The sequence below is a fragment of the Leptidea sinapis genome, chromosome Z (assembly GCF_905404315.1).
Source record: "Leptidea sinapis chromosome Z, ilLepSina1.1, whole genome shotgun sequence".
NCBI lineage: Eukaryota > Metazoa > Arthropoda > Insecta > Lepidoptera > Pieridae > Leptidea > Leptidea sinapis.
The window spans coordinates 1,408,914-1,435,664 of record NC_066312.1 but is presented as its reverse complement, the minus strand read 5'-3'; the positions used below and the strand labels follow the sequence as shown (position 1 = coordinate 1,435,664).

Here is a 26,751-nt window from a genome sequence, read left to right as displayed (position 1 = left end):
AAATTTCAAAAGTGTTTGAACCATGACACAAACACTATCAGCATTAAACGTCTGCTGTGTAAGCATAATGTAACTAAGTAAGTAAGTTGGTACTTTACTATTAATTTTTTTTCAAATTCAAATATTTTTATTCAAATTATTTACATTACACTTAATAATTCATAACACTATTTAGATAAAAAATATTAAACTAAACTAAAATAATCTACTAAAATTAATTAATTTCAAATAGTAAATATCATTAAGAACGCTGTCGGCAGGTGGGCACCTTGCCCATGAAGCAGGCAACATTAACTCTTTGTCTGGATAATTGTGTTACGAGTTTTTGTGCCGATGAACCCCAGGGACCCATCGTCTCCACCCCAAAAGGAACAAATATGTATCCATCACCAAGTGATGCATATTTCCTCCGCTATAGATTTTCGGCAGTTTCCATCGCTGCACCTGCCGCCCTACATGAATGTTCAATATGAGAGGTGGCTAGCGTCACACAGCAGCAGTATGATTCTAACCATTCAGACTATTCAAAAAAGATATTTAAAGAGCTATTATGGGTAATTAATTATTGCCGAGAGTTAAACATTTTTCATATAAAGTGTGTTGATTAAAAAAACATACAAGCGACTTCTTACAACCACCTCAGTTTACAAAGAAACTGCCCTTAAATAATTTTAAAAAGTTTCCCGTACTGTAAAAGCGATTTGTTCCTGTTTCGTCCCAGGTTTTTGTCCCACATTCCTGTTTCTTCCCGCGTTGATTTTTATTCCTGTTTCGTCCCACTTTTTAAAATGTTGTTTTTGTACAGCCAGAAAAAAATGTGAATTACAACAATATTCTAGATATATATAAGAGCAATAGTTTACCCGAGACCAAAAGATAGCATGAAAGATGTTCATAAACCTATTACAGGATATTATGTTCTTGAAGATTGCGGTACAGCTGTCTTAGGTTGTCTCAAAAGTATAACGATAAAACTTGGTACAAAAATAACATAAGCTGACCAAGTACATAGTAAAATTATCTTGATTCCGAAGTCCATGCATCAAGATGAAGGTGGAGAAAGCAGTAGATAAAAGTTAGGGTTTTAAGCCATAAACTTGCTTGTTAAGCGGGCACACGTACACGTTTTTTTTAAAGATATTGAGTTTTTAAACCAATTTATATAATAATTTGAATAAGTAAAATTTTTATTAGTTAAAAGGCTCCTGTTTCCATTAATTGATTTCTGGTATTGAATACTAACTTGTTGAGTTCATTAAAAATATTTCTCGTCAAAAATATGATTTTTAAAATATTTTGTACATGTTGTAAAACACATAAATTACTACCCGGGGCGAATAAAGAACAAAAAGTGGGGCAAAACAAGAATAAAATAATATATTATTCATTATTCTTATTTTCGAGACGAAACAGGAATAAAATCTGGGGCGAAACAAGATTTTTTTTGTGGGGCGAAACAGGAACAAATCGTAAAAGCATATCTCGCTCACCTCATTGTAATTCTATGTACTCATTTTAATCGTCAACTAGAATACGATTATTCTGTGTACGACTTGTTAAATGTGTTGTTACTGTGTCGCAGCGTACGGTCGTGGCCTATGTTTTCCTCTCCTGCCCTGCCCTGCAAAAACTGTACTGAGCTGTGATGCGTCAACATCGTCTCAGCAGCATTGGCTTTATGGCGGCATGGCGGGAGAGACGGACCTTTTTTTGAAGAGGAGGAACATACAGTGGGAGGCTCCTTTGCACAGGAAGCCGGCTAGATTATGGGTACCACAACGGCGCCTGTTTCTGCCGTGAAGCAGTAATGTGTAAGCATTACTGTGTTTCGGTCTGAAGGGCGCCGTAGCTAGTGAAATTACTGGGCAAATGAGGCTTAACATCTTATGTCTCAAGGTGACGAGCGCAATTGTAGTGCCGCTCAGAATTTTTGGGTTTTTTGAGAATCCTGAGCGGCACTGCATTGTAATTGGCATGGCGTATCATTTACCATCAGCTGAACGTCCTGCTCGTCTCGTCCCTTATTATCATAAAAAAAAAGAAAAAAAAAAGATTTACAACATGCACCCCCTACCGACTAAAAACCTCTGTCAGCCCTGAAGGCCAGCGCCATAGGACGTGGGCCGTGGAGGCCGAAAAACAGTCGCGGGGCGTCTCCTATGGAGACTCGAACCTCAGACCGGCTGTGTGCTTGTGGGAAGGAGAAAAGATGATGATGAATATGAAAGAATGAGAAGAACGCACTCGCCAGCGAGTGCGGTGATGTATTGCTTAATGTATGTAAGTGTGCATGTATGTAAGAACTGTGTAAATGTTTGTGTGTATGTATGTACGTATTTGTGTTTGTTTGTGGTTGTGTATGTCGTGTATGTCAGTCCGTAAAAAAAGAGACGGCCCGTACTGCGGCGGTAAGATTAGCCACGGTGACCAAGACTGTCTAGATTGCCTCCGCAACGTCACATATTATGGAGAAACTGTTCTAGGGACTTTTAATTTAACTTTATTATCTAATTAAATATAGTTATTTCTTATATATTTTATTTTATCTATTTGTATATGAAAAAAAAAATATTATTATTATTACGTATTATTTTAATAATATGTAGGAACTCGGTATTTTCTTATACTGGGGCACACTCGGGCGACCTCCTAAGATTGTGGACATTGAAACACCTCGCCATAATAATACTGAGATTATTTAGTTACCACACAGTTAGTCACCGATTAGCAAAATTCCGAAGGATTTATAACTTTACTGGTTAGATACCATTGTAATATTCCGGCAAGTAATCCTACAGTATAATATATTATCAGAAGTACTCATGGGACCTGTAAATAATAATTTAATTTGAATAATTAATGATATCATGATGGTAACACATACAGTTGTAATATTGTATAGATCGAAGTAAATGTTCGCAGCAAATGTAATTCGCTCGGAGCGCGTTACATTTTTCAGTATTATTTATAGAAAGCGGACGGGCGGGCTGCGGGTTTGTTGAGTGTTCGTCTCTCGCGCACACAGCAGGCCGCGCGCGGCCCGTGTGGATCATGGAGCCCCCGGCCTTCCCCAACGCAGCCCTAAGCACGGTCAGGGCTGCTCCCGCGTCCACCGCCGTAATTCTGCTGCCCGTGCCCGCCGGGACACCGCCCTTCCACTACCAGTGGTAAGTTCTATTTCCAGTTTTAACTTTCTCTAAAAAATAATTTGTTTAGATTCCAGAACAAATGGCAGATTTAATTATATTAAATGAACATAGTGCATATTATTATGTTAGTGTGTTAATGTGAGACGTGTGTGTGTGTGTGTCGATGATGATTTGAGTCTTACGTAGTTCGTAATAGAGTGCATGTTATGCGCGTCCCAGATGACAGTAGGAGTATGTAGCTGTCCGATCCAGCGCCAGTCTTGCCGGCTGTTTTGTTTGTTTTTTAGATGTCCACTAAATTTAGATTGAAATCAGGAAGCGTCTAGCACAGAGTTGACATTATTACAATTAGTATTACCTATGCGTTAACTAAATTATATTTACAATTAAATTTAAATAATCATATTCGATTCGGGAATGTTTTGTACGAATATAATTTTTCATGGCTACGATTTGACTGGAATTAAAAATTACTTAATAATTTTTAAGAAATCGAAACTACAGCATTATAAAACAACACGCGCAGTATAAAAAAGATCCCTAAGAGATAGACATGTACATACCATTGCGGACTTTTTTGTAGAACTTTATAAGGTGTTTAATACTGTAGTACATTATTTTGATCTATCTCGTAGGGCTGCAATGGGCCAGCGTTTGCAATGTAAGCGAAAAAATGTGTTCATTTACATCACTATACGAAACCTCTAATATCATCAGTGTTTCCCTACTATATTATGCATGTATTATACATTTACATACATAAAGATTTACATAGAGTCTTAAGATCTAAGATAAGATAAAATAAGATAAGATCTAAGTATACATAGATAAGACTGAGAGCGGGAAGTGACTTTGTCTTATACTATGTAGTGATAGTTAGTCTGACCATAAATAGTTTTAAAATTAATAAATAAAACTATAATATTTCATTTAAATTTGGATTCTGTCATTCTTATAATATGAATATTCATTGTCGAAGTCTCGGGTCAAAGTCGTCAAAGTAGTACTTAGTGTACACATATAAAATATGGAAGTAGAGTTCCCATACTAATAAATGGTAGACATTTATTATCACGGCCAAAAGTCACACAATAAAATAATAATACAGTAAACTATAAATGCGTATAAAATAGTGTCATTGGTAAAGAATATAGGCCGGTATTAGGATGTGTTTTACTAGTTATGCGTTTTTGTAAATAGGTCGGTTATAAACACATCGATTCGACCACATTCGATCAGAGTCTGTTGATGCGCACTCGCCCAACGTGATTGAGTCGTTCTCGGCATCACACGATTTGGTAAATAGTTGGCGCGCCTGCTGCAATGTTAGTGTTTGTAAGATACATGGATGATGTTTTGCACTATGTATGAGGGAACCAGGAGGTAACCAGGAGGTAACCTGCCCTCCAAAATCATGGATAGCATTACTAACCGCACGCTCTTGGTATACCTAGAGAGTCACCCGTTGCCCAACGACCGACAGTACAGCTATCGCCATGTTCAGTCGGCAGGCCATCTTCTGGTATACCAACAGATAGATGGGTGGCTACTGAAAGCAAGGGATTTCTCCCTTGCTTCCGGTAACTACTGGGGCAGTGAGCCTCCAGGCTTAATCCATTAAGCGAAGGAATTTCATCATTATATCCACCATTTGGGCCTCCCGAGGGCTTATGAAGTGGACCTCCAGCTTCCTCACTGGGCACAGCATACTTACTGTGTGCTAATTCCTACACTATTTCTTCTGCATATCAATAATATGTTGGACAACATACATACTATGCAGACAACAGTACTGGTGAGGCCGTATACACGGGCCATGCAGGCCTCCCTCGGGAAATCATCAAACAGTGCCGAAAGATATTTGTGTCTTTTATCGGGTCCGAAGGTCAATTTAGAAATTTTGAAACACTCAAGTTGGCTCGATTACCACAAAACACCCCAAGGCAAGTGCCCTCTAAGCCTTCATCGAATGCGACCTTCTCTTGGGGAGAGAGAGGCGCAAGCGGCACTCCCTATGGAGTATCCGCTGGAATGTCTTATAAAGACATCGTCACTCTGTCAACCTGTCACTGTCAACAATAATTTTATGGCGCCATGCGCTTTCTGGCATAGGCCGCCAAACGGACGGGTTATGTAAAAAAAAGTTCAATTCGGTATTTTTACTAACAAAGAATAGGTGCCGGATAAAACCCGATCATATTTTCTTAACGTCACCATTTTTTATTAAATATCCCAAATATAATGCACACAAAGCTTACAAACACAATTATAGATATGCTAAATAATAAAAATGTATAGAACCTTATAGTTTCAACACCGAATATATTTTTTTAAATATTTATGTGATGCACTTTATTACGAGCATAATATCATTTATCTTCTGCGAAAAACGGTAAGTAACTAATATCACGGACGAGGAAAAAAAGAAGGACTCCACGCCGTGATATTAACAAGTGAAGCACCGTTTTGCTAGTGTGTGTGCGGTTACGGGGGATACTAGTTACACAATTTTTTCTCCCTTAAATAATTTTTTTTTTCTCCCTTAAACAGTTTTTGAAAATTGATACCATCTAGATATTGACAACGTTAAAATCTTTGAATGAGTTCTAAAATCAAAATTTTGCAATGGTACGCCTGTATTAATAAATATATATGAATAATTTGGAAAATTACAGTTACTTATAGTTATTACGGAATGAATAGTAGATAAGAACAAATAATACTTTAAAATAAAAAAACAAGCAATTGTAAATAAACCAAACTAAAAAGTAGAAAATATATAATAGTTTAAGAAAACTATAAAACACGCTTTTTATAGAAAACCGAACTAAAAAATAGAAAAAAAATTTAATAAATTAAGAATAGTGTTAAAAATTATGATGAATATAAATTTGTTAATACTTAGTGTAAATTAGAAAAGAAATATATTATTTATTTAAAAAAAAAGATTGAATTTGAATTTGTTGTTTGGAAAATTCATATAAGTATTTATGTATTATGAACCTAAATCTTAACTCCTCTATTCATTTTCTAAAATGAATAAGGTAGGTATAAATCATTAAAATTAACCTCTATTCTGATTCCTCCGTTTCATCTTCAAAATCCGTGTCAATTAGTACATCTTTCACATTCTTGTATGGAAAATTCCGATAGTGAATAAGAGATATTTTCGGAATAACACATGTGTCACATAATCTTATGAGATCAATAAATTATTTGCATCTGGCTTCTGGAAAAACACTATATTTGTCATTCAGTGGTTGTGCTTACATTGGCAAAATGGATATTGATTATACTTACGCATCATCTTTGATGTTATATTTTACAGTCGTAATATTTAGTGCAGATTTCTTAAACGTACCTACTTCGCAGCTTCGCCTGTTTACCCAAGTCAGATTGCAAAATACTCGAAATCAATCTAAAACAAGTCGAGTTATTTCAAAAGAGTTTTCAGAATACCAAAATACGAATAATAGTAGTATACGAAGTAATCATTACACTATATGTCTTTTTCTAATTGGGTAAAGTACCTTTCGTAAGTAGGCCATTTGTAGCTTCTAAAGAATGTGAAATTGTTTCATTAGTTTATAATATTGATAGACATTCACAGAATTAAAATAAAATAAACCTATCCGTGAAAAACATTTCTAAATCGTTCTGGGTGAATAATTTCTCACGTAACGCGAGCAAAATAAAATGTATTGAATTCTATTTCGTTTCTTAGAATAATATGAGATGAAGAACTACAACAGGGTGCTCATATTGAGGAAATCTCAAATAAACTCAGTGCTGCTACTTTTACTATCAGAATAATTAAAAATCACACTGATACTAACACAGTGATATTGATTTATTTCAGTTATTTCCATGGCATTATGTCATATGGAATTATGCTATGGGGAAAGCAGCTGATATCGAAACAATATTTGTTTTGAACAAGTAACACAAAGTAAACACATAGGAGTTCTAACAATAGCATCCCGATTCCTCAGCATAAGACGGCATTTTCCCCTATACCAGGTTATCGTTACGTTCTGGGACATCCTGTATCCAAAATATCGGCCAGGATGTTTCCTAATAAAAGTAGACCATGACCTGTCAATATCATATGGGGCTGATCTTTTCAAATGCTTGCTTTAAAGTAGGGTTTAAAACCATATCCACCCTCCAGCTCATTTATGGTTGAAATTAAATACCTACCTAATTTAAACAAATAATTTTTTCTTTTAAAGTAGGACACCATTAATTGACGAAAAAGAAACTAGATTGTACTACAGACTATTATCCTCTAAAAATAAAGTAATTGTACGTAACAAACAAAGTGAATCGTAAGCTTGAATATATTTTTATTAACAACCCGTATTAAATAACAGATGATTGCACTGCTACCTGTATAAATGATTTATCTATATATGTAAAAATGAATTTCTGTTCGTTAGTCTCGCTAAAACTCGAGAACGACTGGACCGATTTGGCTAATTTTGGTCCTGAATTATTTGTGAAGATCTAGGGAAGGTTTGAAAGGTGAATAAATATGAAAATTCTAGGAAAAAAATTAATATAAACAAAAATTCTGTTCTTCCTTTAATTGATTGGTGTCCGCAATCGCTCAGAAATCAAATTGAAATAATAGTTTAAAATAAATAACTATTTAGAAATCTATATATCTTTCTATCTCTCAGGAGGTAAAAAATAAACATAATTTCAGCTAACTATAGTTGGTAGAATAACTACAGTTTTTAAATATCTATCAGATTATTTTTATATAGATTAATAAATCTTAAGTTTTGTCACAAATTAAATTTCTCAATCTGACCGCACCAAAAATATATCAGAAAGATTTAAATTGATTAACAGACTGTATCATAACTATGTGTAATCTAAAATAATTTAAAAAAATCATTCATACCGAGCATTTTTTTATTTGTTTTAATTAAAAAGGATTCATTTTCTTGGTTTTAAGTTTATTTTAAACAAAAGTTTAGATTTTTTATTTATCCATTGAGGCAGTACGAAGTCTATCGGGTCAACTAGTATTTATACATATTATTACAATTCCCAGGGTAACGTTTTTGTCTCAAACCGTCATTCAGTCAAATTCATACGAAAATATTATGTGTATATAAGTTAAACAATCACTTATCTTTCCCAGACGTGCTTTTTATACAGTTCAAATGTACAATATAATTGTCATATACGATGTTATGCGACAAAACGTTGGTTTTTTTAGCCGGTGACGATTCTTATGAAGGTGACCTCTTAACAAAACCATACCCAAGAATGATCCTCTCAGCAAAACTCAGCACCCAGCCATATAACTCTATCGACACAAGCATAGTAAGAAATAAACTTGTCTGACTTCATTAGATTGTACGTCATTACTATGGATATGCTTTATTGTTAGCTTACAGATAATTTACATGATCAAAACGCCATTCTAATTTCATGTCTTGTAATGTGATTAACAAACAATAAGTCTAAAATTATTTCTTTTACCGAGAAGAATTAGAAAGAATGCATAATTTAATGAATTAACAACGATTAAAGTTGCCTTGCCAACCGAAATCGATTATTCGAAATAACATTTTCGTAGAGTGAAATAAAATATTGGAAACCTTAAGCTTACCTTAAAACTTAAGGCCCTTGTTTGTAAAATGATATAAAATGATAAATAGCTAATTTATGCTTTGCCACTTTTTGCATTTGGAAATGTGTTGGATAGTTTTGAAATGTTTTCAGGTTGCTTATGGAATGTATCTCGGTCTTCATTTTCTTTCGACGTGGTTCACACATTTCTATATCAACAGGAGTAAGATCAATAGAAATATATCTCTCATCTCATTGAGTTACCACAGAAATATGAATATTATGCAATAATATCAAAACCCTTTCATCTTAGCAAGCTTTGCTTTGATACCAATAAAATTGAAAACCATTTGAAATTTGTAATTAATCACACTTACCGTATTTATATTATCTAAATTAGTGAGAGCTGCTTTACTCTTTTGTCAACAACTATGTTTAGACTGCAAATATTTGCATTATATTGTGTTTGATCTCACCTGCATTGATATTATAATTGGAATTATAAATCAACTAGCGGGTCCGTTAGCCAGCGGATGTGACTTTGTTTCATTTATCATATTATCTTAAGAAGATTCATAATCAAAAGCTTAATTTAAACTCCTCGAAACATACCTACTGTACCATCGTTGCACTTGATGGTAGGTAACCACCGGCCTAAAAGGACTGACCTTCAAGATGACTGACTTGGGCATTATGATAGACGAAAAGTTAAACATTTCAAATCATACACACATTTTTTCCGGAAAAGTACGGAAACTGACCTACGTCTTCAAATTGCTTCGCAATCATGCACGTAGAGAAATGCTCCAACTTGTATTATTTCTATATTATGTCAGTCAATATTATTATATAAAAACTTAACTTTTCCATATAAGTATAACGCTATAAGTTACGATTGCCCTATGACAAATTTGAACTAAAATGAAGGCTAAATAATTTAACATCCTTCTTGCAATTGTAAAACCATCATAGCTCATTAAATATATTAGTAAACGTATAAACAAAACAACACACACATAATTCAACACCAATTCGAAAAAGGTATCGTATATCGTTATCCTGGACTAGGTGACTTTTAGTAATAAAGGTCTTTGCTAATTGTTGTTTGGTACCCGGCACAACTTATGTAAATAGTCACAACTTAAATTAGGTGCTTTTAATTGTTAAGATTGCGATACGAATTTAACTAACGTTTTAACACTAAAACTCGACTCTACATACGATGTAGGTTAAGCTAACATAGAAAGTACATAAGTACCTTAAGTTGACACTTAGCATTTACTTAAATACTTAACCATGCATTTATGATTCTTAGAAATAGATTGATGAGGCTAGAAAAACTATTAACTCTTATTAGCTATGTAATAGTAATCAAGAAATTATTGAAAAAACTGTCGTAACTTTATTATTGGTTACTTCAATTACTTTTATTGGAAACTCATTTTTTTATTTTAAATATAATATATAATTTAACTTCCATAATTTTTTTATATTCTAGGCATGACTATTAATAATATATAATCATGTAGGTACCTCTGTATCATACACAGGTATTATACTTGGTAAATAAATAAACTAAAGGTCTGATATGTATTATTCCATTTAGTAATTTAATTTACATGACATTCTTAATACATGAATAAGAGTTATTTAACACCTAGATCGCGTACATTTTCAGTTTTTTTTCTTATAGTTTAATCGAGCTTATCATTTAATGTAAAAAAAATCACGTTGTTTTAATATTTTAATAGGTACTCGTCTTCTATAAGATTTATAGTGTAAAATATAAAACGCACTTTTCTTTGATATAAGTACCTACATATTATATTTATACTTAACTATATTTTGTACAACATTTAAAAACCTAGCAATAAATGTTTTTTAGAGAATTTGTTGTCATTTTCACCTATTTTTTTATATAAAAGGGGGCAAACGGGAAGTAGGCTCACGTGATGGGATTTTTTATGAGGTGAAAAAAATATGAGTCCACCGTAGCTGTGACCTGGTGGCAGCTAAAGTAGCTACTTCTCCAAAAGGTGTAACTTAGTAAAACTTCTATACTATTACTTTATTCTAATTCAAATTCAAATTCAAATATTTTTATTCAAAATAGGATGTGAAATCACTTATTGAAAGTCAAAAAAAACTACCACCCATTCCAAAGTGAATGCCTCAGGCCTGAGAAGAATGGGCGCAACAAACTCAGCGGGCTTTTTTTTTTCATCAAAAATATGTTTTACAATTAAAGTAACATTTACAAAGTAACATTGTACAATTAAACTTATTATTAGCCTGAGGGCGGTCGCTCCATTCCCAATCTGTGGTATCATTAAGAAAGTCATTTATGTTATAGTAACCTTTACCACACAAACGTTTTTTAATAATTCTTTTGAATAACGTAACACCTTTGTTTTGAACATTTTCTGGGATCTTGTTGTAAAAGCATATACATCGCCCCACAAAAGACTTACTAACTAAGCCGAGTAGTAGGCATCTTCAGTTTATGTCTGTTCCTGGTGTTAACATTATGGTTATGACAGTTTCTGGCAAATTCACTTATGTGCCTATGAACATACATTACATTATCAAGAATATATTGAGAAGCAACAGTCAAGATGTTAATTTCTTTGAATTTTGCTCTCAATGATTCTCTAGGACCTAGGTTATAAATAGCGCGAATAGCCCTCTTCTGCAGCACAAATATTGTATTAATATCAGCAGCGTTGCCCCATAGCAATATACCATAGGACATAATACTATGGAAATAACTAAAGTATACTAGTCGCGCCGTATCTATGTCAGTTAATTGTCTAATTTTTTTAACCGCGTATGCTGCAGAACTAAGATTCTTCGCCAATCCTTCAATATGGGGGCCCCATTGTAATTTGGAATCTAGAGTTATGCCAAGAAATATAGCAGATTCCACCGGTTCTATCACCTCTCCGTTTAACAAAACATTTGCATTTACATTTTTGACATTTGGTACGGTAAATTTAATGAATTTAGTTTTCTTGCTATTTAACAATAGGTTATTAGCGCTAAACCAGTACACGATGTCAGATAAAATATCGTTCACTTCGTCATACATAGCTTGGTTTCTTTTCACTTTGAAAATCAGTGAAGTGTCGTCCGCAAACAATACTACCTTATGTTTTTTCTCTATAAGATTAGGAAGATCATTTATATAGATAAGGAAGAGGAACGGTCCAAGAATAGACCCTTGTGGTACCCCCATACTGAGAGGAGTCCCAGGAGATCCCCTGCCATTCACGTCGACCCTCTGAATTCTATTGTTTAGATATGAAGTCAGAAGATCGAGCGAAGTTCCTTTTATGCCATAGTGGTATAGCTTCCTGACCAGCGTTGAATGTTGAACACAATCAAAAGCCTTAGATAAATCACAGAAGATGCCAAGTGCATTCTGCGATTCCTCCCAGGCATCAAAAATATTCTTGATCAGCTCAACACCTGCATCCGTTGTTGAAAGTCCCCTAGTAAAGTCAAATTGTTTCAAATGAAGTAACTTATGAGAGTTAAAGTAAGTAAGCATTTGGCTTAAAATTATTTTTTCAAAAATTTTACTAAGGGTCGGCAAAACCGACACAGGACGATAGTTGTTCGGGTCAGAAGAGCATCCCGACTTAAATATTGGTGTAATTTTACTATGTTTCAGAAGGTCAGGAAACACGGCACGATTAATACAATTATTAAATACTATTGCAAGATATGGTGCTATGACATCAATTATTGAACTTATTATTTTAACAGAAATGCCCCATATGTCAGCAGAGATTTAAAAGTTTTAATTATTTCTCCAGGGCTAACAAAACTAAAATTGAAACTTTGTTGACATCCTATAACATTTTCCAGAAGAAGTGACTCAGCAACACTGGTGGAGGAGACAAGAGTGTTTGTGATAGAAACTGGAATCTCAGAAAAAAAAATCTCAAAAGCAGTAGCAACTTCCTGCTGAGATTGAATTATTGTATTGTTTATTGATAGATTATATTCAATGTTGCGGTCTTTCAATCTTCCAGATTCCCAGTTAATAACATTCCAAGTCATCTTTATTTTATTTGGTGCATTTTTAATTATTTGTCTGATATGCATAGACTTTGCAATAGAACAAACACTTTTAAATAATTTAGAGTATTTTTTAACATACTCGAGAAAAGATGTATCATGATTATACAATGATCTCTCACTATACAGTTCATATAGTCTTTGTCTGCTCCTATGAATGCCAGCTGTTGCCCAATCATTAAATGACAGGAGACCACCTGATTTGACTGTCTTAGAAGTAAATATAGAAGCAAACTCTGTTTTAATTATTTTAAATAACATATCATACATTTCATTTGGATTAATATTATATTTGAATAAATCCAAATTTGAGAGTTTAACTGACACATTGCCTCTATATTTCTCCATTCGCCTATTATTCACAGGAACAAACCTAAACTTTTTAATTTTAGTACATTTATTGACCTCAATATTAAAAGAGGCTAACTGACCAAAGTGGTCTGAACTCAGCTTGTTAATTATTGCCTGAGAAATGGGTTTATAATTGGTAAATATGTTATCAATACAGCTTTTGGAGGTGCCAGTTACTCTAGTAGGCTCTAAGTAAATATTGGTTAAATCATATCATTTGAATAAAGATCTGAATCTAATACTGGTTGAGGATTTTTCTAATAAATTAATATTAAAATCACCACATATCATGATATACTTCTTAGACTCAGATAATTTTAATAAAACCTCCTCCAATACACTTTCAAATAATTCATATACTGCATCTGGGGGTCTGTATATACTAACAACAATGGCGCACTTGAGCTCTGCACAGGCTATTTCAATTGTACGTTCAACAGAGAGGCCCACAATATCTTCTCGTTCTTTGAATTTAAATAATTTACTTACAAGAATAAGAGAGCCTCCACGTGTAGCTTTTTCTCTGCTAAACGCACTTGCCACCTGATGACCACTGAAGTTAAAGATGAGCTCATATTTTCTGAGCCAGTGCTCTGTTAAACATAAAATATGTATATCTTTATGATTTATAAATAACTCCAGTTCAAGTTCTTTACCTAATAATCCTTGCATGTTTTGGTTCATCAGGTTTGCAATTTATAATTATTACTTATTCTAGTACTTGTTATATTACATTGTGTTTTTACACTGCTAGAGGAGTCCCCTATTGTCTTATTGTTTAATTTTTTGGAAACTATTCCAAATCTTTGCTTAAATTAGTACACTGCTCAATAGAAGCAGTGGTTATCGACTTACAACTAAACTGCTCAAAAGAAGCAGGGGTTGCCAAATAATTGGCTGTGTTATAGTATAAATAATATGATAGCGATTTTGCTATCTGTGGCGGAACTATCTAACTGAACGGAAAATACTAGAATTCATTTTCAGAATGACAATGTTTTTTAATCATAATAATATATAAGTTATACAGTATCTAAATATCTACCTCAGGTGCTCAGTGGTTGTACAATAACTCTCCACTTTTAGATACCCCATGATCCGATTGGTGGGTTTGAAGTTTATTATTTAGTCGTAAGAATGATAATATCTACAACAGTTGTGCTCCGAAGTATAGAGAATTCAATATTATACATAATATTCTGCTCTAACCGCCCAAAATAAACATGAGGTTATCATAAGAATGATCTACCGATGCGCGCCATCTAGAGCAAAGTTCTAGAACTTTTAACGATTAACAGTTGAAACGTATTACTCGTGAACATACAGAGATGAGACACTATGTAAAGCGCTTACTACTAAATATTACTAAATTCTAGATTAATAATTATACCTACCTATTTATAATATTTGGTAATAGGGATGGCAGCACTAGACTAATGATTATAAAAAAAATGTATCCTTACATATCTATCTGTTTACAAGCATTCAATTTTACCCATCTAGTAGATATTTATACATACAATAGATTTATGTGTATTTCAGACTACCTACTATCTATAATAATCAGAATTATAATTATAAATCTAATATTTATTACGCCATTGCTAACGCTTAAATACTTTCATAATCAAAAATAAGAATGAAGTTAATCTTTCAAGACAGTGAAGGGTAAACAAGATCGGCGCTGGCGTCGCTTCTGTAAAAATATCTCAGCTTTCAGTACGCAGTTAGCCATCGCTTACTCTATCCGAACGACTATGAGCTCCCGCCAAAGCAATGGGCAGCAATTGTTGCAAGGGTGATGCCCCGGGAAAGTCTATCGTGCGCTCAAACTCCACATATACCAGGTATTTAGTGGATGCAACCCTATTAATATATGTTTCATGAACCTGTGCCTGTGAATATCCGTGCGTATTGCAAACTGGCGTAGTGTCTACCTAATGTGTTACAAATTATACTGATATAACTATTAAATAGAAAATTTATTATGATGGGTTAGGTAGAATTATAAATAGATTTTTAGCGCATTTGTGTTGATTCTCTCGCTGTTTACGAAATAATATTTAAATACTTCAATTATGAATTTTTATAATACACAGTACAGTGCGTAGTAATCTAACTTCTTCCTAGTGCGAAGTATGCAAAAATATTACAATGCTTACATAATCCATACTATCTTGAATAAATGATGAGAGACAATAAGTGGTGATAATTAATCTTCCAAAACAAAAGTGTTCCAAAACGAGTATTGAATTAAAAATAAGCATTGATTGTGACAATTAATGGATAGAACGGTGATTACAGTGAATTTGTTACTGCGTTCACAACATTGAAACTACCTCTTGTTTTATACAATTACTAGTGCAAAGATAAACACAAGAAAGCTTTTATTATATTCTGAAGAAAACATTACACGTCGTATACGTGTAATGTTTTCTTCGGTTTGAACTTGCGCGGTCTTTTTGGGTGGTCTTTTTCATATGAGAGTTATGAGAGTAAATATGAAAATGATCTTTTACCATCAGCTAACCCACATGTTCATTATCAATTAAAAATATAAACTACAGATTTGGTTTATCTATACATAGTAAGCGTTGATCATTCGCAAGTCCTCCATTCTTTTTCCTATATTTGATAATAGATACTGATAGCTTAACAAGTTCTTAGTCACATTTGCATTCCATAACAAATGCACCAAATTGCTTCTTTCCTAAAAATAAACTGGAGTAAATTTTAGAACAAGGAAGAGATTTCCAAACTCTTGCACGTGAAGTAGAGTAACGACTTCTTACACCAATAGATGAGTAGGTACCGTGCCTTTTATAAACGGTCGTAAATTCCTTTGAACACGTTCACACAGTGGCAGGAAATTTGGGAAATGTTACATAATGTTTGTTTCACTTAGACGTGATTATAATTATTATATTAATTCCTCTTTCAATTAATGTTAATATCATCTTACAGAAATGCCATTATGTTTTGACATCGTCGTTTTGATTCAGTGATACAAATTATTTACCTTATACGCGCCTATTATTTTCTGGTATTGCTGACAATCACGGGAACACTAATCTCAGCCGTTCAGTTTTCACCAAAGGACCCACTTACCTTACTTACTTTATTGGCCCCATTAATATAAAGAAAAAAAAATTGTGTTCATATTATGAGGTACGTTGTAGCTTCCACGGCGATCCATCGATAGTAGAGTAGATTGCATTTGAATATGTATTACTAAGTAGCTATTTTGGATTTGATCATTTTAACTAATTCTAAAATAACGTCAGTACCTTATATACAAAATTGTCGCGTCCCGGTGTTTGTTACCAAACTCCTTCGAAACGGTTAAACTATTTTATATTTTTATTTTATCATGATGCCGCATTAAAAATACACACAACTTCAAATTTTCACCCGTCTACGATCAACACCTATTGTTGTATCGCAATTTTAATATTCCATCCACAGAGACGCAATAGAGTTGCATGATGGTAATCGAATTTAATGTATATTGTAGTACGATATATTCGGTAGCTCTGAGAGTCAATCGTCATATATTTTTTATACCCCAAAAATTTTAATTTTATAAATTTTTTATTACTTTATAATATGGCGATTCAACGTTTTTTGGGTCAGTTAGTAATATTTTTATCATTCTTGTTCATTCAAAAATTTGCAAATAGAAACCGGGCAAATTCAGGGTGGGTAAGAGATATTATAATAAGACTTGGCTGCAATACAACGCTGTAAAGTATTGATTACTGCTGTCTCACGTTTATTAATAGGCAATAGATTTTAACCAGTCGCCTTACATTTTAAAATCGTATTCCACTGCTAAAAGCCCTAATAACTGATTAGATTAGATTTTAATAGAAATATTAAACATTCCAATGTAATTTGTCTGTTGTTGTAAAAGGAGGATGAGTGGCGGAGATCCTGTTATCTCATAAAAAAGCGATAGTTTTCAGATCTTGAGCAATGTCATTGAATCATTAGAACTTAGAAGTCAAACTAGGGGATCACTAGCAGTGAAACCGCCCCTATTTACATTACTTCTTACTTCTCATATTATGTTCGTAGTGTCAGAACTACTGTAATATCTGGAACCCATATTATAGGAAATATATAGACGTAAAAGAGAAAAAAGAGAAAATTTGTAAAGGTATTAGAATATCGCTTTCGGTATTATGCTTCAAGTTATGATTAATCCTGTAGCCGCTATAAAAGACCGGCGAACTTTACTCGATATGTTATTTCTGTATTACGTGTGCAACAACATAATTAACTTCCCGAACTAACATCTTTATTTATACAATTTAGAGTCCCGAATAAGCGTACAAGGCATACTGCCTTTTTTAATATCCCAATTACTAACTCTATCTATGCCCAGAATACGGTGGTATGTCGTACCGTTAGAGCTTTAATAAAAATTTCTTACCAACAGATATATTCGTCCAACACTAAAATTCTTTCGAAAAGCAAATAATATAAAATATTTTGTAATCGAGTAGTTGAGAATTACTAAAGACACACACACACACACACAACCACGGCACAAAATATTAATAAGTATTATTGTATATAATAAGAGCAATAAATTATTGTATGTTAGTTCAATAATAATAAAAAATACATATGCTATTCGTGACCAGCGTATAATCTGCCGTTATTGCATAGCCGTGCAATCATCAACCTACCCATGATTTTCACAACGAAAGACGTAGGCATTACTATGTACTTAACAAATAAATAAATTAGATTAATATCTCCGTTTTATCATATTCACATTTTTTATGAAATAAGGAGCACGACGAGCAGGACGTTCAGCTGATGGTAATTGATACGCCCTGCCCATTCAGTGCTGCTCAGGATTCTTAAAAAACCCCAAAAATTCGCACTACAACTGCGCTCATCACCTAGAGACATAACATGTTATGTCTCATTTGCCCAATAATTTCACTAGCTACGGCGCCCTTCAGACCGAAACACAGTAATGCGTACACATTACTGCTTCAAGGCAGAAATAGGCGTCGTTGTGTTAACCATTATCTAGCCGGCATCCTGTGCAAAGGAGCCTCCCGCTGGAATTTGAACTGGTTTAACTTGAAAATATAGCCGAAAAAAGCAAATAAAAAAAGTGCTCTGTTTATTAATGAAAGAGGACGACAAACGTAGAACTAATTTCAGAAGCAATCAATGAAAAATGAAGTCACGTGTCGAGAGCTTAAGTTGAGTACCTACAGCGCACAACATTCAAAGACTCTACCCACATCATACGAGTATTCAGTCATTGGTTTATAGAAAAATGTACAATTGTATTTATAAATATGATTCCATGTAGGTAGTCCTTGTGAAAGATTTATTACGTTAGTAAGCCCTTGATATCGTATTAGTTTTTCTCTTTCGAGGATGACTCAATAAAATAACTTTTTTAAATCTCAAATAAATACAGTTGAGCATAATCGGGCCGGATTATATTTATAAGTTTGAATTTGTAACAAAACCTAGAATGGGCACTAATTGTAAAATAAACAAAATTAAAATTTCATCGAGGCGAAGTCGTTAAAAGTTTTGCGTTTCCACACATCTCGTTAGCCAAGTGAGTGCGCAATAACAATATCAAAATCAAACGGGAGAAATGGATCGTTACTACGTGCCCATGTATTTATATATATCTTTGTTTATGTCAAGTAATGTCTGCTTGTAGTGAATACGAAACAATGAATCTTAAACCCAAATTTTACCTTTTCTTTATATTAAGATAGCTACATTTACGACTTAGTTTAATAATATATCTATATATCCAAATTAGATTTCATCTTTAGACTTTCATCTTTCCATCTTTGTAATCTTTATAATATGGCTGAGTCTTGTGCCAGAGTTTGGCGAGTCAACATCTCCTGTTGATGCCTCGTGTAGAGGCGAAACACGTGTCGAATTGTTTGAAGACAAATATTGGCGGAATTAACACTAAAGAAAACTAAAACTATGTGAATAATTAGGATTTCTGCATAGTAACAACGCCTACTTCAATAAATTTTCTTACATCTTTATAAGGCGATTGCTTCGAAGGCTATGAGGCAATGGTACAAGATTTAGCAAGAAAACTAAATAAGGGCACAATAGAGCCCTTAAAATGATTACGTCATACTTCGGACTCACAGGAGCGCCGAGTTGGCCCTGGTTTGACAATTTCCTTTGATATATATTATATTATGTAGGATCTATCTATCCTCTACATAAATTAATAAAGAATAATTTAGGAGATCATGTTTGTTGATGCAACCGCAGAAATTGTCGAAAAAATTTGTATATCTTCTTCTCGCGATTTTTATTTTATCTAAGCCTTATTTGAAAATTTGCTACATAATTCATTTCATGTAGAAACAGATTATATAAGTACAGGCCGTACAATAATTTGAAACGAAGCTAAAGCTGGGTATTATATTTATGTATGTGCGTGTCAAATTAATTGGCTTGAACCCAGAAGTTTATTTGTTGCGCAAGTGGAAAATTAAGCCAAACATGAGAACATTCGAGACATATACGAGTACTGTCAACATATTATCATGTCGAATGGTACAACGGCCAATACCTACTACGATATACGACGACTCTTTGCTGTGGTATTATTATTTAATAATAATAATATATTTAAACTAGATTTATATCACAATCTACGACTCGGCCTCCCTCTCTGTCTTTTTTTCCTTCTCTGTAGCGACGATTTAAAAGATGCCGCTGGTATGACGTGGAGCAGATTATGTCACGACCGAGAACACTGGAAGAGCCTGGGGGAGGCCTATGCGAAAGCAAAACAATCTGTGTCAATGTCTACTGCAAACTAAATGTAAAAAAAAATATCTAAGGATTGTTATTAAAGGCTATTATTATTATGTAACTCTTTATTGTAATTTTATCTTATCTTCTACATTTATATATATAACATATTTATAAAAAAAATTACAAATATAAATATAAAAAATAGAGTCCCGCAGGTGTTGGTTCACGACAATTCCGCCGATGGTTAGGGCGACAGACTGAGGGAGGAACTTCCGCACGATGCGTGCCGTTCCCAAAACAGCTGCTTATTATTATTATTATAATTATTATTAAATATCACATTATAATATACTATATGCTAAACAAAGTGGATTTCAAATACAGTGTTTCTATGTGGCGGAAGACCACCATTGTCTTCCAATCAAATGTCAAATAAAATCAATGTTGAGACGGAAGAGGTACTTAACTATTACAGTAAAACAATTTTTAGGTATTATAACTAGTTTAAAACAATAAGGATAAAGTTTATTTGACTTTGACTTTAATATAACTGTAAAAAGTGCTCAACATATTGTCAAGTAAACAACTAGGTACCTAGTTTGTCGGTGACAATGACGTTCTATACAATATATGGACATATCAATCCCAGTCTGATAATGGAACGGTAAAAGTGTTCTTAAAGACAATGTAAGCACACTTTTGTCCATAGTCGTGTGTCAATCAACAAGCCTAAGTGTGGTATTAAAAGTGCTTAAATAATACATTAACGACTCAAAAAAAAGATGGTGTCATCGGTTAGGTTATTTTATTATATAGTAAGGATATGCAAAAAGTAGAAGTAATTTAATAAAACGAACATATTTTCATTACATTTGCTACAATATTATTGACAAGCCCCAGAAAAGACCCGCTTGTCAAAATGGGACAGATAAAAGGACACAGTCAGTAATGAAAACAATAGAGTCGCTCTTTTTAAACGACTTAAAAAAAAGGAGGAGATTCTCAATTCGTCTGTATGTTATTTATGTTTGTTACCTCAGGACTTTGGACTGGGTGGACCGACTTTGATAATTCTTAGTTTATTTGAAAGCTGGTGCTGCCCGTGTGGTCCCATATCAGATTTACATCTGACTATGGCAACCACGAAAAAACCATAAAAGTTTTCAATTTGCTAAAAGTATGTGCGCAACAAATTCACGGATAATTCAATATCCCCCAGCCGATTTCGATCATCAGATTTATTAATTAGATTGTATAAATATACGTAATTATTTTTATACTTTTTAGTTCATATAATTTGGAATAGTGTTTTTGAAGTCGGTTGTTTTTTGTTAAGTATTTTTTATTTTTAGATTTTTAGATTTTTAGTGAATTTGAACTACACTAACTAATAATTTGTCTAAATTTGTGTAGGTCTACTAAAACGTAAGCGCATTGCAATTTTATTACAGGCAGTTAGAAATTCTGTCACAGATCGCACCCTTATTTTAAATCGTTAAGGAGTTCAATTGATTATCATCATATTCGACTACGACAATTACTTAACCATAACCACGTTACGGTAGGTGACTCAAATATCCGGATAGCATAAAAAAGATTCGGCCTAGAATCGTTAATTTGCTGCTAAGAATTGAAAACTTCCTTAACTTTGTTATAGATCCCATAAGCAGAACCTATCTAAACCTATCACCGTACTACCTTTGAAGTATATCCTATATCTTATCAAGAGAAGCAACAGTAAGAGAAACTTTGCGTACAGGACGCAGGACAGTATCATAGAGCGTCACGCCGTTTGCCGTGACGGCATATTAGTTGGGTTTCGAAATATACCTGACTGGTATGATAGCGTCGAATTAGATATACCTTAAGGGGCAGAAAAACAGATAGACATATGAGGCATTCGGGTTTTTTCCTTCGGCACCCTTAATTAAAAACCCCATTTGACGTATAACCGTTCTTCGACAACACCTCCCTTAAAGCCTCGCCTAGTATCGGAATACTAGGTCTAGAAATCTCGAGTTATTGCCAATTCCGCAGTACTCTTGATGGCAAAACCATACTGGCTTCGAGGAAACTGGAGAGAAACTAGAGCACGGCAATACTTCAAGCCGGCCCACATTCAAGCGCTCTACAAAGCGCAGGTCCGGCCACACGTGCGCCCTGAAGTATTAGCTCAAACCATTTGACCGCGTGCAACGCACAGCTGCTCGAATTATCGGGGTTCCACTGCTCTGTGAACGACTAGGTCACATGGCGTTGCGTAGAGACGTCGCTTCATTGAGTGTCTTTTACCGCATCTATTCTGATTCTTGCCGCCAAATTTCACCTTCACACGACACTCCACAAATTAGAATATCATCCACACCATCTGGATGTGTGGCGTTCTCCACGGTGTCTTTTTTTACGGAACTGTGTACCACGTACTTCAAAGATGTGGACTGGGCTTCCTAATGCGATGTTTCTGGGACTATACAACTTGGGTACCTCCAAATAAAACGGCAATGCTCCTGTGATTCCTCTAGTGGCAATAGAATGTGGGCGTTGATCAATTAACACCAGGTGACCCGTACGCTGGGTTTGTCCTGCTTTCGAAATCGAATCGAGAAATTGATTACGTTACGCCTTAGGTCGTTTAGTGATGTATTGAGTTAAAAATTTATATTCATTTTATTAAGTAATACAAGCAGGTCATATAATAATCCAAGTAAATAAACTAATTGAGTCCCTTATATTCGAAGTAAAATAGGTCAACCATGCGTTATGGTTGTTAAAGATCAATAAATTTCAAAGCGTAAAAAAATTAATGTTTAAATCTTCGTTATTCAGTTCAGTTACATCAGAATATTACAACTATATATTTACGTACTATCATATCCGATTGTTATAAATTCCCGTAAGCCATAAAATGTTTGTGTCTTCTTTGAAATCTAATAAAGGCTCGTTCGTCGAACTTGCATTTCGATGTTTTAATTGGTTTCATTCCGGCTTTGTTTTGCAAAAATGTATTTTTGTTAATATCTTTTCTACGTGAAGATAAAAGATGCAAAGATTAAATGAGGCTGACCCTGAACAAGGAATAAATTCCATAACTCTACTATTACGAAATATTATAATATCTACGTTGTTCAGTCGGCGTGCGGCTCGCAGCGGCCATGGCGCTTTTACAGTATTTTTAGCCCGAGAAGTTCAGATGACGCGTAATATTGCAATACTATGAATATATTCAAGGTCTGGGCCGGATTGTTACTAGCTTTTTTAACTAATAGTTTTTTAAATGAAAATAAGGGACGAGACGAGCAGGACGTCAGCTGATGGTAATTGATACGCCCCGCCCATTACAATGCGGTGCCACTTAGGATTCTTGAAAAACTCAATAATTGTGAGCGGCACTACAACTGCGATCGTCACCTTGAGACATAAGATGTCAGAGTCATTTGCCCAGTAATTTCACTAGCTACGGCTCTCTTCAAACCGAAACATAGTAATGCTTACACATAGTAATGTGAATTTCAAAGTCAAATAAATTTTATTCAATTTGGCTTAAACAAAGCGCTTTTGAATCATCATTAAAATATATAAGTAGTTTGATTTACTGAATCTATTATTATATGTTTGGAAAAAGTAGAGCTCGTGAGAAGAACATATACGAAACTCCACGGCCACTATTTATAATCAAATAGAGTATTTTACAATGGCTGTGATATACAAAACAAATTAGTTTGTAAGGTGCTGCATCCAACATAATATGAATAGTGTTCAAAATTAAAAGCATTTTAAACTTATTTTTTTTTATAAAATGTACTAAAGAATATACTGTATACTTAACATAAAATAACTAACACTATACTTAACATAAAATAACTAACACTATACTTAACATAAAAAATCATGCAATTGACGCCAGCGCGAAATTTGCACAGGGTGAGTGTTATTTGTAATTTTGTAAAGCAATACGAATTTAATCTATTGGTGGCATCTGTCAGAAGACAGCGGTATACGGTGCGAGGCGAGATGCCCCTCATTTTTCGTTTGAGCCGCCGCTCAGCTGACACTACACCACTGGACAGAATTCAGGGCGATGACCTTAATCTACTAGTAGAATGGATTAGATACTTACGGTAGGATAAATTATACAGGGGTTCTAAAGATTTTTGAAACCATTTCATATGAAATGTTCTTTGTATTGTAGCATTTAATCTAAGGGGTTTTGATTTTTATTATTTTTTTATTTTTTTGTGGTATTTCCGCATTCTACTTTCCGATTAATAGTCATAGTCATAGTCAATTATCGTACAGAGGGACTACCGTCAACTTTTAATAAGCGATGCGATTCCGATGCAGTACGGTTTAGGTGCCTAAACTGAATCGCTAAAATTCGTACCATGAAGTACTTTTTACTGAATAGTGTTTGGATCGCTTATGAAGAATGAACGAAATAAATTTGTCTGTGGTCCGCGGTGTGAGAAAGGGATGACGCTCTAACGTCGTTGCATAAGTTTGTCTCTCTTACTCGAACCATATGCGTTGCGTTTCGAAACCTAAAATGATGTGATGTTAGCGGTTTTTTGCGTAGAAAATACTGAAAAAAAAATTATAATTGTGCTTTATAGCGCTTCAAATATAAACCATTAAGCCCTTTTTTGTACTTATTAAATAATAGTAATATAAATAAATATAGTGCTTTGAATTACAAATTAAATGTTTGGTTAGGTGATTTCGTAAAAATGACGAGTTTTGAACGCACCTCCATTGATGTTTAATTTGACAGGAGCATAGAGTACATTTTTTTAATCGTTCTTGCGAACAGGCTATATATAGCCCGGGCCCTTACTGCCTCATCTTTAGTATTTTCATTGTCGGTATTTATTTTCAGTATTTTATTTTACAAAAAAGTCAAATAAAGTATTCTCATCTCATCTCTGTATGTTTTCACTATTCATTAAAAGTTATTAACAACACGATTCACTTTCTTCTGAGAAAGTAGAAACTTTTTTTTAATAACTTTTAGAATCTATAAGCTAAGCTAAGCTATCCAGTTAAGATTGAAATATTACCTCATGGTAGGTAGGTAGTTAGGTAGGTAGGTAGGTAGTTGGCGAAAGCAGCAAAGCAGTTCATTTTAGGTTGTCAATTGAATCGCAATAAGAGTTCATGGTAGGCCCGCAGGGCTTCTTTAACCACGGTTGCGACCCACGTTCGATCCTCGAGTAAAGAAAACAGAGAGAAGTAATTTTATTCCTATTTTTTTATAATTCTCGTGTAAATTATTGTCTATTTCAATATAATTATTATCTCATTATAATATTTAAGTTATAACAATAATATAAATGCGGCTTCGTTTTCGCTTTATACAGATACATAATAAGTGTAACCATTTAAATAACGCCTCGATAACATGAATAAGCAATGCGAAAATTGTAAATTCTTAAGTGCTGCGATTAAACTTGTTTAAATTCAGTGAACGTCTGAATTCAGACAACTAAATTCAATGAAGTGTAATAAGTGCTTTCATAAGCATTTCGCATAAAAGATTTTTAGTACTGACACCGTCACGGAAAATAAATTTTGTTATTTCACTTACAGGCAAGTAAAAATTACACTGTACACGACAATTACAAGTGAAAAATAATTAAAATAAAAGAATACTTATTTTACTAACGGCAGAACTAAACTATAACATAAAATGCAAAATTTATGTTGAACAGCGAATTATATTCCTATCAAGTTATTTATCATTAAAAATTTCTATACTTCGATCAACTTTCGGAAGTGCGAACAATTCTATTTCTAGTACGAAAGTGACCTGTGTTTGTACTAATAGATATTCATTGACCTAGGTTAGACCTTGCAGTATATGGTAGAAAAGTTTCGTGTCTGCTGATTCTCGGGAGTCTCAAGGGAGCTGATACATTAATCAACAAGAGAATATCGGGGCAGTCAATTCCATACTGAAAATGTTTATAAAAATATTCTATCAAACAGTATATCTATTTGCTAAAATATCGCTAACGTTCGGAATAGTTGTCTATTTGATTGAATAGAAAGATGCCATATAAATCGTTTTTGGATTTTTTTCCCCCCGCCACCCGCGGAGCTATTAAGACGCAAATACTGTGTTCTCCTTTAATAAATTTCTTAATAGTAGTTTTTAAAAAGTATTTCTCACTTAAACTGATAGACTTTGAAAGTTAAAGAGTGTATCTAAAAAGTGACGTAATTTATATAAGCATTTTTTTTTCTTTTCGTTTTGTTTTTTTTTCGTAATTTAAGGCGTTTTTGTTATAAGTTTTCCTTGGTTATCGTTTTTCATTTTTATTATTGTCAAAATTATTAATATTAACTATATTCCTTCAGACAAAACAATAAGAGGAACAACAAACAAAATGGACCATGAAAATATTACCATTCGAAAAAGGCTTAAAAAATCTAATTCTTTAAGCAATATATCCACCTCAAATATATCGCTTCTAGACACAACTGTAATGAGTCTACCTGACACATCACTGGATGAAACAATTACTTGCCTAAACGATAAAATAAAGGAGCTTACGATTGAGCTTCAAAGCGCTCACCAGGAAATTGAAAATATCAGCCATGACAATAGACAGTTGACGTTGGAAGTAGAGAAATGCAATAGAATTATTCAAATTTATAAAAAATTAGGAGAAGAGAATCATACAAATACTACTCCAAACACGGGTAGGAAAAAAAAGAAAAAGTCGGTAACTACTAGCAATACACCGATACAGTTAACTTTTGACAAAAAAAAGGAGTTAAAAAATGGTACAAATATTTTACACCC

The 26,751-nt window shown here is 33.7% G+C and overlaps 1 protein-coding gene across 3 annotated transcripts in view; it reads left to right on the top strand.

Moving 5' to 3' along the window:
- The first annotated feature begins 3,005 nt into the window (after positions 1–3,005).
- Positions 3,006–26,751, top strand: part of LOC126978524 (uncharacterized) — a 111,393-nt gene continuing 87,647 nt past the window's right edge. For 2 of the 3 annotated variants that reach the window (XM_050827380.1, XM_050827379.1), the window contains exon 1: positions 3,006–3,167. In XM_050827380.1, the coding sequence (XP_050683337.1) occupies positions 3,052–3,167 (116 nt within the window). In that variant the 5' untranslated portion in view covers positions 3,006–3,051. Of the gene's footprint in view, positions 3,168–14,895; positions 15,017–26,751 lie in introns of those variants that run through there. The other variant, XM_050827381.1, reaches the window with a different exon arrangement.